The 14,168-nt window shown below is 44.1% G+C and overlaps 1 protein-coding gene across 5 annotated transcripts in view; it reads right to left on the bottom strand.

Annotated features, from left to right (window-relative positions):
- Positions 1-14,168, bottom strand: part of DOCK11 (dedicator of cytokinesis 11) — a 188,736-nt gene that overhangs the window by 106,735 nt on the left and 67,833 nt on the right. For all 5 annotated transcript variants that reach the window (XM_024128108.2, XM_055081656.1, XM_055081657.1 and 2 more), the window contains 4 exons: positions 12,415-12,555; positions 10,985-11,197; positions 4,000-4,122; positions 2,445-2,527 (listed from right to left, as the gene is read on the bottom strand). In XM_024128108.2, coding sequence (XP_023983876.1) covers positions 2,445-2,527; positions 4,000-4,122; positions 10,985-11,197; positions 12,415-12,555 — 560 coding nt within the window. The remainder of the gene's footprint in view (positions 1-2,444; positions 2,528-3,999; positions 4,123-10,984; positions 11,198-12,414; positions 12,556-14,168) is intronic.

The raw sequence follows: 14,168 nt of genomic DNA, 5'->3' as shown, positions 1-14,168 counted from the left end.
AACTATTGTTCCTACTTCTAAGCATACCTCCTTTATTTTCAGTAAACAGGGGTTTATCACACATCTTTTAAATACCCCAGCCAAGCCTTTAGAGTGAATTCAAAATAATTCAGGAAGAAAAAAACAGCATCATTCCACATCAGAACTGAGGATCAAAGCTTCTAACTTTGAAGATTTTTTTTTAACATCTTTTTTGGAGTATCATTGCTTTACAATGGTGTGTTAGTTTCTGCTTTATAACAAAGTGAATCAGCTATACACATACATATATCCCCATATCCCCTCCCTCTTGAGCCTCCCTCCCACCCTCCCTATCCCATCCCTCTAGGTGGTCACAAAGCACGGAGCTGATCTCCCTGTGCCATGCGGCTGCTTCCCACTAGCTATCTATTTTACATTGGGTTGTGTATATATGTCCCTGCCACTCTCTCACTTCGTCACAGCTTCCCCTTCCCCCTCCCCGTGTCCTCAAGTCCATGCTCTAGTTAACTTTGAAGATTTTAAAATTTATTTTTCTCCTGGCAAATCAGCATCAAGCAGCTACTGCTATGGGCTGAAGGGGGGTGGGGGGCAGTGTGCCACAGGTGTCCAGAGTGGGCTCTGAACTCAGATGCCATGAGCGCTGAGCCCTACTCACACACATGCCATGTGAACTTGGGCAAGGATTTTTTTTTTTTTACTTCAGTGACTCAATTTCCTCGTCTCTAAGATGGGGGAGAATACTACCCACCTCTTTTGTGGGGGGGGGTGGGGTATGTATGTATGTATGTATTTGTTTGTTTGTTTGTTTGGTTGCGCCGGGTCTTCGTTGCGGCGTGCAGGATCTTCGTTGCCGCATTCAGGATCTTTTTTTTTTTTTTTTTTTTAGTTGCGGCATGCGGGATCTAGTTCCCTGACCAGGGATCGAACCCGGGACCCCTGCATTGGGAGCGCAGAGTCTTACCCACTGCACCACCGGGGAAGTCCCCAAGACCCACCTCTTAAGGAAGTATACATTAAACACTTAGAGCTCTGCCTTATACACTGAGCACTTAATTCCTATAAATAATAACAGCAACAGCAGCTGGAGCATCACTCAGTATGCTTATATTTACAGGCCATAGTTCACCTTCTATAATGCCTAAATATAGCACCCTCCACTACTCTTTGCCCTTGACCTATCCTTGGCTATCATTCTTACCAGTCTGCAAAACAAGGACAAGGGGCCTTTTCGTCTACCAACATACAATGCATTTTGAGACCTTCCCCCAAATGAAATGATTATAAATAGTGACAGAAGAGTTAATTAACTTAGAATCTCCTATCCTTATGCTACTCCTCAGCACCCACTGAACATAAGTGACTGAATTATTCAGAACATGGTGCCCTTTCCCCAGAAGTTCCAGTGAGCTGTACAGGCTGTACCACAAACAAGCCAGTGAACTTGTACTTCAAAGGGGGAATAAGCAAGAAGCACGTTTTAAGTCATCACCGTAGGTAGACTTGCAAGATCTGGAGAAAAAACATGTAACCCACCATCAGATGTGTGGTATAGATAATACACTTCCTAATAGACTACCCCTGAAGGGGTTGCCAAATTTGTCATCAGAAAGCAGGAAAATCTATTAAGTAATTACACACTTGCACTTAACAACAGCGTTCTTTGCCTTCTCATTTTTAGTATGTTTTTCAGAATTGCTCTGTGATAGCTTTTCAAAGCATAAACCCAGCCAACTCTGAAATAGTGGGCACACTGTACATAATTCACTACAATTTCTGGTTTTCTGGAAAAAAAATTCCATCACTTTAGCAAATAAGCTCTGCTTTAAAATGCAATAAAATTAAGTGGTGTCAGTCAGATCAGTAACCCAAGCCAAAGAAAATTTCCCTGAAGCAAGACATTTGAAAAACTGAAAGGTCTTTGAGGCACAGCAAATTCTAAGAGAAAGAATTCTTTATATCCTGTTACGGACTGAATGTTTGTATCATTCCCCCCACCCGGCCCCGTGCCGCCAAAGTTCATTTGTTGAAATCTAATCCCCAAGGTGATATTTGGAGGTAGGGCCTTTGGGAGGTGATTCAGTCATGAGGGTGGAGACCTCATAAATGGGATTAGTGCCCTTAGAAGAGGCCAGAGAGCTAGCCCGTCCTCGTTCCACCATGTGAGGATACAAGGAGAAGTTGGTTATCTAAAACCTGGAAGACGGTCCTCACCAGAACCCAACCATGCTGGCATCCTGATCTCGGACTTCTAACCTCTGGGTACGAAATAATGTCTGTTGTTTAAGCCACCCAGTCTATAATAATTCATTATAGAAGTCCGAATGGACTGAGACACATCCCAAGTGTCCCAAGATGTAACTGGCTTGTCAGAAACAGACTTCCAAATGCTACTGGGAAAGACGACAGCCCTCAACTTCCCATGTGAGCGTGAATAAATGGGTCAGGATTATATTTGTACAAACCTGGCAGCCCAAGCAAAGGGCATTCTGTATTGTCCAAGGCGGCTACACACTTGCTTAGCTGTCCTGTGTACCTTCTGGGCTGTCTAAGGGCAGAAATAAGAAGACAGGATCATATTTGTTCAAACTACCAGGGACTCACCCGGAAGAATAATTGCCCCAACTTGCTGATGTAAAACATCAAAATCTAGGAAAACAGTATATAGAAATAGCTACAAGTAAAACACAACACACATCAGCCACCCACTTTTCAAGATGAAAGTATTTCCTAAAGGTTCTGTGTTTTCTCATCAACAAAGCCCTCATTGAGATATCAGAAGACGGACAAAATAGAGGTAGGGCATGTTTTGCACCAAAGACCACGACTGGGAAAATTTAAGCAGTTTTAATGTGTGTTTCCTTTCACAACATGAGCAGGCAGACACTCATCATTCTTGGGAGAAGTTTGTTCTGGGTACCACTGACCTTTTTACTCCCAAGATAAAAGCCAAATGACCAAGAATCAATGCAATTAGTTTAGCGTGGGCAGATGGCAAAGGAGATTAACTGCCTATAGAGTCTAAACAGGCTGTGAAAATGCTGGCTGTATGCTCACCCCTAGGGATACGGAATGCTAGAGGCTTTTATCTATACTGTTCAGAGTTTCTTTTCCCACAAATCAGTCATAGGTCTCCTCAGCATCTCCCACTTAATAAACACTATTTGGACACACAGCTAAATGCTACATATAACAGATCGACTCTTATAAATACTCAGCAGCTGGAGTGCCGCTAATGAACTGTGCCACAAATGCTTTCCCTCTCTGGGCCTCACTTTTCTCGTGTATAAAATGAGACAAGAGAATTAGATCAATAATTTCCAAAAGTTTGGAATTCATGATCCAGAAATTTGGATGATTCTATGGGTCGCCGACTTTGAAGATTGCCATTTAAAGCCCCTGGATGGTAAAAAAAAAAAACAATCCCTGCCATTTCATACGCCAACATTTCAGGAAAGACAGACAGGTGTAATGTTTAAAAAGTAGGAAGGCCAAAAATCTCAGAATAAAGGACAGCCCGTTGAATAAAATACATTGAAGTTTCATGAATGGCTCACTATCTTGTCTTTCTTTTCTCATTTCATCACAGATAGGAGTAAATTTGAGTACAGACTGGCATTTGCAAACTGCAGGACTGGGTCATTTTTATCCTCCCAGCTCTGACATTCTAAGCCTGTATTGCACGGCTGGGAGTAAAGAAAGGGTAGCTATTGCCAAGGATACGGTATCATTGAACAGGTGTTGCCTAAAAGCCTTTAGCTCTTACTTTGATAAACAAGCAAAAATCAGATCGTCACGTAAAAAGGACATAAAGGGGAAAAAGTCACGTTCAAGCCTTAGCACGCATACTCACACAGTATACAACATTTTCAGAAAATACTGCATGCTGCGAGAACGTTGTGGGGGTTTTTGGTTTTTTGTTTTCTTTCGGGAGGAATCACTGATGATACCATTTAAAATATCAATAAAAGGCAAATTCTACATCAGGCTGAAATGCTCACAAACGATCTTTATAAATACCTTTGCCGGGTCGGAATTTTTGATGTAGGGTTCCGCACAGTGCGTGATGTTTCCCTGGAGCACCTTTTCAATTCTCGCAACCAGGAAAATTTCAGGATGTGGATTCGTCACTGAGAAAATTCCCTGGAAAAAATTCCTTCCGTTAGACTTTTCTTGAATGTAACCTCATATATACAGTTGTTTGCTTAGTGATTCCTACTGGTGTGTTTAGCACAGAATGTTGATATTCAACATAGGATCATGTCCAGGGCCCTGGCAGTAGATAGCATTTCCTTTCATACAGTTTCCCAGGCTCCCAGTGTTCCTTTCAAAATGGATTTCCTATTTTGTCACCAATCTCACGTGTATTAGTCCCCAAAGCACAGGTGTCACCCTGGCTGCTTAGGCCTCTTGTGTTCGGCGGTGTTTGCGAGGTGCATCCTTAGGCTTTATCAGTACAGCGTGTATTGTTTGGCTTAAGCGGCATGTGCAAAAATAGCATGTATTTCTGAAGTGGAACCGGATATGCATTTTTACACGTAACTGCCTGTAACTCCAGGGCAATTCGCTCACACTTAACTACTACTGATGGTAGCTAAGAAGGAAGAAAATACTTTACTGCTCTGTATAACATAAAAACTGAATCATCCTATAGAAAACGTTCCTTTGCTGCAGTTAAAGAGCCCTGGTGCTCTCAACGTAAAGGTAGAGGACAGAGGATCCAAAACTCCTTTTGTTCCCAAACACTTTGCCTCGGGTACTAATGTAGATGCAACCCAAGTTCCATGAGTTTCCTTTGAAGGCATGTGGAACAACCGTATCATCCCCTGTTCCAGTTCAGCTCCTTCCAAATATAATGTCTTCCAAAGAACCTGTTAGTTGGTTATGTCCGTTGCTTAAAGGAGCACCACACAAATGAATTCAAGTATAAAAATCCATCAGTGGGACTCTACCAAGTTTTATTTTTCTGCTTGGTATTATTACCAACTGTGTTAAGATAGTGTGTTCCGGTTTTCAAAGCATTTCAGACATGGTAGCTCATCTGTTCCAGAAAGAACCCTCTGAGGTAGACAGGAAGGAAGAGAAAACTGAGTGTAGGACGCCAAGTAATTCCCCCAAATCCAGCAGCTTCTAAGGGTCCCGGATTATGGCTGATTTAGCTTTGAATTCCCAAGCAGCAAGCATGGAAGAAAGTGGTTAAAAACTGCTCGGGGAGTCAAATTTCCTGGGTTCAAAGGCTGACCCCACCATTTATGGGTTTAGGCAAGTCATATCCTCTCTACATCTCAGATTTCCCATCTATGAAATGGGGGATGATGAGAGTAAGAGCGCTTCTGTAATCTTCTTGAGTGGATTAAATGAGGTAACGCACATCAGGTACCTGGCTATTGTCAGAGTAACCCAAAGCGTCTCAAGATCACAGAACTTGATTTTTGGTTCTGCCAGGAGCATGCTGCCCGGGCTGTGACATGCAGCTGGCAAGACTGCTCGAGAGGCTCCCGCAGAAGGTATGCTGAGCAGTGCACCTTGAGTGCAATCTCATGCTTTCTGATTGTCACATAACTGTGCTAGATAGTTTTCGTGCACCATCTCCCTCCGTCTTCATAAAAACCCTTGAACGCAGGCGCTACGATATACACATTTTACAGATTAAGAAACTGAGGCTTAGAGACGTTCATGCAGTAAGTGGGTGAAGATTGCAGCCAGGGCTTCCAGACGATACACAGCCTCTCAGCCTCTTGACCTAGGCTTCCAACATCTCACGCGATACAGCTTGACGAGAACAGTAACCCCAATTACTGCCACGGCTAACATTCACTGAGCGCCTATTGTTCCCCATATGCCCAGTACTCCAGCCGTTTCCCCACACAGCCATTTCCCCACACTGATGCGAGCAACGAATATTATCATTTAAAAGTGAATATAACAAAAAGAAGCAGACTTACAGATGTACAGAACAAACTAGTGTCTATAAGTAGGGGAGACAATACTGGGGTGGGGGAGTGAGAGGTACAAACAAAATAAATTCTTAATATGTAATCGTCAGGTAATAAAAAGGGCAGATTTTTTTTAAATAGGATATTTCTTTGATCTGAAACTTCTCACTCTCTACCTAGTCTCTGAGTGATAGTACCATGTGATTATTGCAATAATAAAAGCAGCAATGTTGTAAGAGACTGGGCTCAGGAGTAGAGCCTAGCCTTGGAGAAGAGTAAGAACTTCCTGTAGGAGGTGATAATTAAAATATTTCTAACAAACAACATGAAGATATGGAGGAAAATATTTGGAGTAGGAGAAGGAAGAGAAAAAAAGGAGTAAAGAAAGGATAATATGAGCAAAGACCCAAAGGTGAGAAATAGTACAGGGAACTCAGGGAATTTAAAATTATTCAGGATGACTGGAGAGTTGGGGACTTATCCTGAGAGAATAAAGGATTTTTGTTCTTTTTGTTTTTTGTTTTTGTTTTTTTATTTTTTAACATGTTTATTGGAGTATAACTGTTTTACAATGGTGTGTTAGTTTCTGCTTTTTTCTCCTTTACAACAATGTGAATCAGTTATACATATACATATGTTCCCATATCTCTTCCCTCTTGTGTCTCCCTCCCTCCCACCCTCCCTATCCCACCCCTCTCATGGTCACAAAGCACAGAGGTGATCTCCCTGTGCTATGCGGCAGCTTCCCACTAGCTATCTAATTTACATTTGGTAGTGTGTATATGTCCCTGCCACTCTCTCACTTTGTCACAGCTTACCCTTCCCCCTCCCCATATCCTCAAGTCCATGCTCTAGTAGGTCTGTGTTTTATTCCCGTCCTACCACTAATCTCTTCATGACATTTTTTTTTCTTAGATTCCATATGTATGTGTTAGCATACGGTATTTGTCTTTCTCTTTCAGCCTTACTTCACTCTGTATGACAGACTCCAGGTCCATCCACCTCATTACAAATAACTCAGTTTCGTTCCTTTTTATGGCTGAGTAATAGTCCATTGTATATATGTGCCACATCTTCTTTATCCATTCATCTGTTGATGGACACTTAGGTTAAAATTATTCAGGATGATTTGAGAGTTGGGGACTTATCCTGAGAGGATAAAGGATTTTGAAGCAACAACAACAACAACAACAACAAAAGGATTTGACAACTGATAAGAGAAAGCTGCTTTTACTCGTTTATCTTATCACTGTTAACTACCGCTCTTAGTAGCAGCCACGTCTTACTGAGCCAACTCGGCGGGCCTGGTACAGGGCCGAGTGCTTTCTAGGGACAGCGCACGTTGTCTGAGCCTCACAGTCACCCCGGATGCAGGTACTATGGTTACCTCCAGTTTACAGATGAGGATGCTGAGGCACAGAGATGCTCAGTGACCAACTGACCAGGATTCCGGTCCAGGGGGAGACTCTCTGCGGCTGCTTCGCCTCTTGTCCCACCAGCTTCGAGCTCTCCCCCTGTCCCCGGAACACAGAAGGGTAACCAGAGAGCACCCAGGAATGCTGTGTGGGCTGGGAGTCTGGCTCTTTAGGACAAGGCCTCTGGCCCTTCCCTCCTGTCCCACCAAGGAGGCATGGATGGGCCTGCCCCCGCCGGAGGATGACTCTCACCCACTTCACTGCCCCCTCCCTCTAAAGAACGGGCCAGGTCCCCCCTACCCAGTCCCCAGCACTTCGCCCCCAGGGCACGGCAGGGCATGTGACGGCAGAGTGCCCCCTTTTCACTAGCGCCCAACACCTGCTGCCCCCCAGCGGGGAGCCCACAAGCCACAGGTCAGTTTGGGGGACACGGGGGACTGAGCTCTGTCAGGGCATCTGGGAAGGAACTGCCAGGCAGCTGAGAGTGAAGTAACTGGTCACAGTGGCTGTTTGGTGTCAGGAAGGCAAAACTACTCGACGGACCCAGCTTCCTCCTTTTCCTGTGGTCACCTTGTTGCTCCAAGGAGCAGATGGGGAGGGCCTAGAATGGCCCGCAAGCCCCCACTGTCCACCAAGCCCTGGAGTGGCCTCTTTCTATAGATCATGCCGCCCCTTGAACAGCCTTGGTGGAGGTGACGGGGTTGCCAGACAGCCCTTTCCAGGAATGCTGGGGAACCAGGCTGTTTGCCTGTCTCTAGGGTGACAGGGAAGCAGTACAGTAGAGGGGGGAAAGCTGGGCTTTGGAGCCTGCTAGACCCAGGCTCAGGTCCTGCTCCTCATCTTAGTAGCTCTGTGACCTTGAGTAAGCCACCTGACTGCTCTGTGCCTCAGTTTCCTCATCTATAAAATGGGGATAGGAATAGGACCTACCTACTTTACTGGGGGTGTGGTAAGAATTAAATGACTTTATACAGATAAAGTGCCTCGAGAAATACTGAAAAAAACATTGCTGAAAAAAAATTGATGAGCTGAGATTAGCGTTCAGATCTGCTAACATCCAGTCTCTCCCTACACAGTACTGCATCCTAGTCCTGAACGGGAGGCAGATGAAGATAAAGCCTTCTTCAAAAGAAAATGTTCAAATATTGGAGCAAATGACCGCTTCCTGGTATCTTTAGCTGATCTGGAACAAGGGTGCAAAATGATAAAGCCATTTGAGGCCGCTGCCGATCGTTCTCACGTCTCCAGCTCTCATCTATTCCTTTGAAGCCTCTCTCACGTCCCACATCTTCTATGCAGTCTTCTAAGTCAACTCCTGACCCTTGACCCCTCCTCACATTCCAAACTCCTCCACTCCCGTTGTGTTATACACGTCTGTTTGAAAGACCTCAGTCAACAACATTAAGCAGACCTAGGCTCAAATCCCACCTTCACCACTACCAGCCAGGTCATGATGGGCAGCTGACTTAGCCTCCCTGATCAGCAGTTTCCTCATCTGCAAAACAGCAATAATTATCCTCTATTCACAAGACAATGGTGTTTACATGAGACACCAATGGAAAATTCTGGCACACAAGAGGTATGCAAAAAATGCTGATTTTCCTCCTGACCTAGGTTATAAGTGGGGTGACACCTGAAACCACAATTTAAACTTCTTGTATCGAACAGACAGCTGAGCACATTGAACTAAGGCAGCAAATACATCATTGGCTTAGAAGGACTTATTTGACATTGTGTGGAAAATTTTAAACATATAATTCAATAGCAGGTTCTCAAATACTCGTAATACTGTCTTGCTCAATCTCTCTTTTAGAAGCACAGGCCGTCATAGTGGAATATGTTCAAGTATGTGACAACCACAGTCTGAGTAACAAACTAAGAGGATGTAAGGGAATGAGGAGCAACATTGGGAAAGACGACCACAGATCCACAGCCCACAGAGGGGAGTGACAGCACATGTCAAGTCCCCTACCGTTGGGCAATCTGTATCCATGAGCATAATCTTTGGCCCTGAAAACCCCAATGCTTGAAATGTGTTCTAAGGAGATAATTCAACAAGTGAGCTAACACGTGAGCACAAGGATGCAATAATGCAGCGTTCTTTTTTTTTTTTTTTTTTTTTTTTTGCGGTATGCCGGCCTTCCTCGCGGAGCGCAGGCTCCGGACGCGCAGGCTCAGCGGCCATGGCTCACGGGCCCAGCCGATCCGCGGCATGCGGGACCCTCCCGGACCGGGGCGCGAACCCGGTTCCCCTGCATCGGCAGGCGGACGCGCAACCGCTGCGCCACCAGGGAAGCCCAGCAGCGTTCTTTATGATATCCCCAAATTAGAAAGATCCTAATGAGCTAAATCAGTGGACTAACAGATTAGCCTTTAATAAGAATGTGACTGATCCAGATAGTGATACAGGGTGATAAACATGATGCTGAATAAATACAGTAGGTATAGGGGCTTCCCTGGTGGCGCAGTGGTTGCGCGTCCGCCTGCCGATGCAGGGGAACCGGGTTCGCGCCCCGGTCTGGGAGGATCCCACACGCCGCGGAGCGGCTGGGCCCGTGAGCCATGGCCGCTGGGAGCGGCTGGGCCCGTGAGCCGTGGCCGCTGGGCCTGCGCGTCCGGAGCCTGTGCTCCGCGACGGGAGAGGCCACGACAGAGGGAGGCCCGCGTACCGCAAAATAAATAAATAAATAAATAAATAAATACAGTAGGTATAAAACAGCATGACTATGATACAGTCTGTATAAGAGCATACATAATGTGTATGTGTTTCTATATACACAACAGAGACGTCTAGAAAGATGTTTGCCAAAACATCTTTTGTTAATAGTTTTTGTTAATCTAATGTTAATAGTTATCGTCTATGGGTGGTGATTTTTCCTTTCTTCTTTATTACTTTTTGCATTGGTCGAATTTTCTACATGATAATGTATTTCTTTTTATAATCAGAAGAAAAAGGAACAACGTTTTTATTTAGGGTAAAAGAAATCTCCTTACAATGTGAGCTGCTTTGTTCTGCTTCCTCCCACTTTAATTCTCTGCCACACTCTCGTTTCCTTTCAGTTGCAAAAGTCTAGAAGGCAGACCATCAATTCTGCTCTGCCTAACCTCTTATGGCGTCCAGTCTGGTCAGAGGTCAAAATGCCAGGGAACTGTTAGGCTCCTTCCAAAGGGCATTCTTTGCCTCAGATAGGACAGGGGAGCGTAGCATTACAGCTGTGACACAAGAACTCCTTGAACAAAGAGAGTTTATGCTCCATTAAAACTACCTACTCAGAATGCGAATGGGAGTTAGGGAGGGAAGGTTATTGTAGGGTCAACTTTTTCTTTAAAGAAACGAGTCTTACAGGTACTTATTGCCTTGCTCTAAAGTATGCGCAGGGGTACAGGGGTGTGTCTGTGTCATCTGCATTCCATCTCACAAAATACTTCCTTTGAGATTCACATCACGGTCCCACTTCACTAGTGTATTATTAGCATATTTGCTGGTTTCCTTTTTTTCCCCTCCAACTTCAGTCACCAGAAAAACATCTATACACAGACCTTACAAGAGACGGAATGCCCATGAAAACACTGGCCTGAAACTATGAAGGAACCCAAGGGTGTTTCTGTTTCTTACTCTGAACGCGCTACCAAGGCTAAAAGATCATTCCTTACCTGCCTTATGTAGCGTAACTGAGATTCAGCAATTCCATGAATGAGAGACTCCGGTGAAGAGCCTCTAGGGTTTCCATCACTAGCCAGTTGGGTCGAAGGGCTCCACAGCATTTCACGGACAGATGCGGGATTCAGGTCTACGTGGAAGTCAGCTGAAATCTTACAATTGTTCTTCACATCAAATAAGGCAAGATTGATAAAAAAGGGTTCAACCTGGGAATGAAAACCATTACGTTTTTAAACTATGACTTTTATTTTAGGTGGGGTGGGGGCAGGGACACAAATTACAAAATAATTTTTTTTAATTCCTCAAGGTTCTGTGATTACAGTTCCTTTCTGAGTTCAACATTTAGCTAAAATTGCATTGTGGCTCATTTGCATATAAGAAAGAGCATTCCAAATAACAGACTATCAAATTTTAACTTCGGTCAGGTATAATTTCACAAGTTATAAATTTTTTAAAATGATGAGTAGAAATCAGAAGCCACATTTAAAGAACTTCAACTGTTCTATGAATAAATTTTAATTCTCCATAGGCTTAGTGAAATTACCCCCAAATAATGCCGGTATTACAGGGCAGAAATAAATCTTCCCTTTTGCTATGTTACAGCTTACTGGATTATACATTTAATAAGAGCTAATATCAGTCAACATCAAATTACTTGACAAAAGCTTTGCCTCATCAGCAGTTTTGGAAGACATGATTCCTCTCCACAGATGGCATTTGAAAGCTGGTCACAAAGAGAAATCTCATGCCAGATGGCATAAAGATTAACCCTTTACACACCGAAAGTCTGCTAGTGCATCTCAGCTACTTTGTAAGAGAATAAATCATCACTGTGGATATTTTTCAAAGACAAGCTAGAACCCCCCAAAAGATGAACATAAAAGGCAGTCTCTGGCCATTTTACATTCATAGTTTCAAGTATTCCTAAGCAGCTCAAATGATGCGTGACCGCTAATAATTAGAATTTTCTGTGAAGAACAGGATGAATTTACCCTATGAGAATAATGAGTGAGGCGGAGCTAACTGCACAGCATCTGTGTTCCTCCATGGCTTTGGTGTTCCTTACTCATGGCTATGAGTCAATTTCACAGAAGTCATATTCTCTAGTAGAATTTACAAATTTGAGGACTTTCCAGGTTCTGGAGACATGTCCCTCTTGAATGTAAAGAGCCTACCTACTCTACCTGCTATTTTGAATAGGTAAGACTTTCATGAATCCTCTCAAGATGAAAACACATTCCTATTCTGGCAAAAGAAAGACATGTATGAAATGCTTCCATGTCAAATTTATCGTAACATGTAGCAATGGAATTTGCGTGCAGTAAATTAGTTCTCAGAACAAAATTAAAAATCTTAAAAAAATAAGGAGGAAGTTTCCTTAATGCGCTGGTTTAATGGAGGTAGAAGGAAAATTCATACATACGTTTGTGGGTGGTCCTTTTGCATTGTCTCCAACTTGACCCAAGATATTGAACGTTAAATCATAGCAATTTACCAGGAAACGTTTATTGCACTTTTCCTCAAATGGCTTTATATCAGGTTCAATTCCTGAAAAGTCCAACCTCTACAAAATACATAATATGAATCATTTCCCCCCCAAAATAGATATCATATGAATATAGATCTATGCATAAAAATTGCAAAATCCAACAGTTCTCTGTCCATTCTTCATTTGAACTCTTATTTTTTTATTCAACAAGCCTTTGTAGAGCTCTTATAGTAAGGTTCAAACACAGATAGAGAGAAATCCCGACCTCACCCTCCACCCCACTCCTCTGACTTCATCTCCTATCCTCCCCCCCACCTCTGTTCAGCCCCGTTGGCCTCCTTGGTTATTTCTCCAGCACACCAAGTATACTCCCACCTCAGGACGTTTGCACTTGGTGCTCTGTCAGGAACCCTCTTCCCCCAAGATAAATGCAAGGCTTCCTTCGTTTCATTCAAGTGTCCAATCAATTGGCATTTCCACAGAAAGACCTTCCTGAATTTCCTATATAAAACTATATACTCGGGCTTCCCTGGTGGCGCAGTGGTTGCGCGTCCGCCTGCCGATGCAGGGAGGCCGGGTTCGCGCCCCGGTCTGGGAGGATCCCGCGTGCCGCGGAGCGGCTGGGCCCGTGAGCCGTGGCCGCTGGGCCTGCGCGTCCGGAGCCTGTGCTCCGCAACGGGAGAGGCCGCGGCAGGGGGAGGCCCGCATACCACACACACAAAAAAAAAACTATATACGCTCTGAAAGTCTCTACTCCCTTTCTTTAATTTCGTTTTCTAACATTATTTTTAATATTTATTTGGTTGTTTATTGTTTGTCTTCCCCACAAAATATTATGTTCCAGGATGGTAGGAATTTTGTTTCTTTCATGAGCTGTGGAGACAAATTTGACATGAATGGATATGGAAGGCAAGAATAACACAATGGCCTCTAACTTGGAAGATTCAGTAGACTGTGATGTTATAAACTTAGGTGTGAAATAAAAATGAATAGCAGCAGAGGGAGGCCCGCATACAAAAAAAAAAAAAAAAAAAAAAAAAAAAAATGAATAGCAGGTATAGGGGGAGGGTGAACAGAGATGATGAGTTCAGCTTGGGATGTGTTGAGTTTGAGGTGATGCAAGTAAGTGGTTGGAAGAATAGGAGAGGTGTGGGTTGGAGATCTGGATCGGGGAATCAGTGGTAACCAGGGTGAGGAGGACAAGGCCGGACCTCTGGGGACCACCTACATTGAAATGATGAGTGGAGGGAAAGGCATGTGCTTAGGAAACTGAAAATCCCTGAGCTCAGCTTCTAACAGAGCTGGGACATGAACCCTGGCTGCCACAGAGATATATTTTTAAAAATTATTGGTATCTCAAAATAAAGTTTAAAAAAGATACTGGGAGTCGAAGAATTCCTCTCACAGAATCCTCCTCCTCCTCCTCAGCTCACGCGGCTCAGGCGATCTGAGTTCATCTGTTCATTCCAATGGTCTGAACAGACTCACATTCTGTGCACAAATGGGAGGAAAAGCATAGCCTGTGGGACAACTTACTATACTTTCGATAAGACCAGAGACAGGGGCTTCCCTGGTGGCGCAGTGGTTGGGAGTCCGCCTGCCGATGCAGGGGACGCGGGTTCGTGCCCCGGTCCGGGAGGATCCCACGTGCCGCGGAGCGGCTGGGCCAGTGAGCCATGGCCGCTGAG

The sequence above is a fragment of the Physeter macrocephalus genome, chromosome 21 (assembly GCF_002837175.3).
Source record: "Physeter macrocephalus isolate SW-GA chromosome 21, ASM283717v5, whole genome shotgun sequence".
In the NCBI taxonomy this organism is placed as follows: Eukaryota; Metazoa; Chordata; class Mammalia; order Artiodactyla; family Physeteridae; genus Physeter; species Physeter macrocephalus.
The sequence above is the reverse complement of the archived record's forward strand: the minus strand, read 5'-3'. Positions and strand labels throughout refer to the sequence as shown.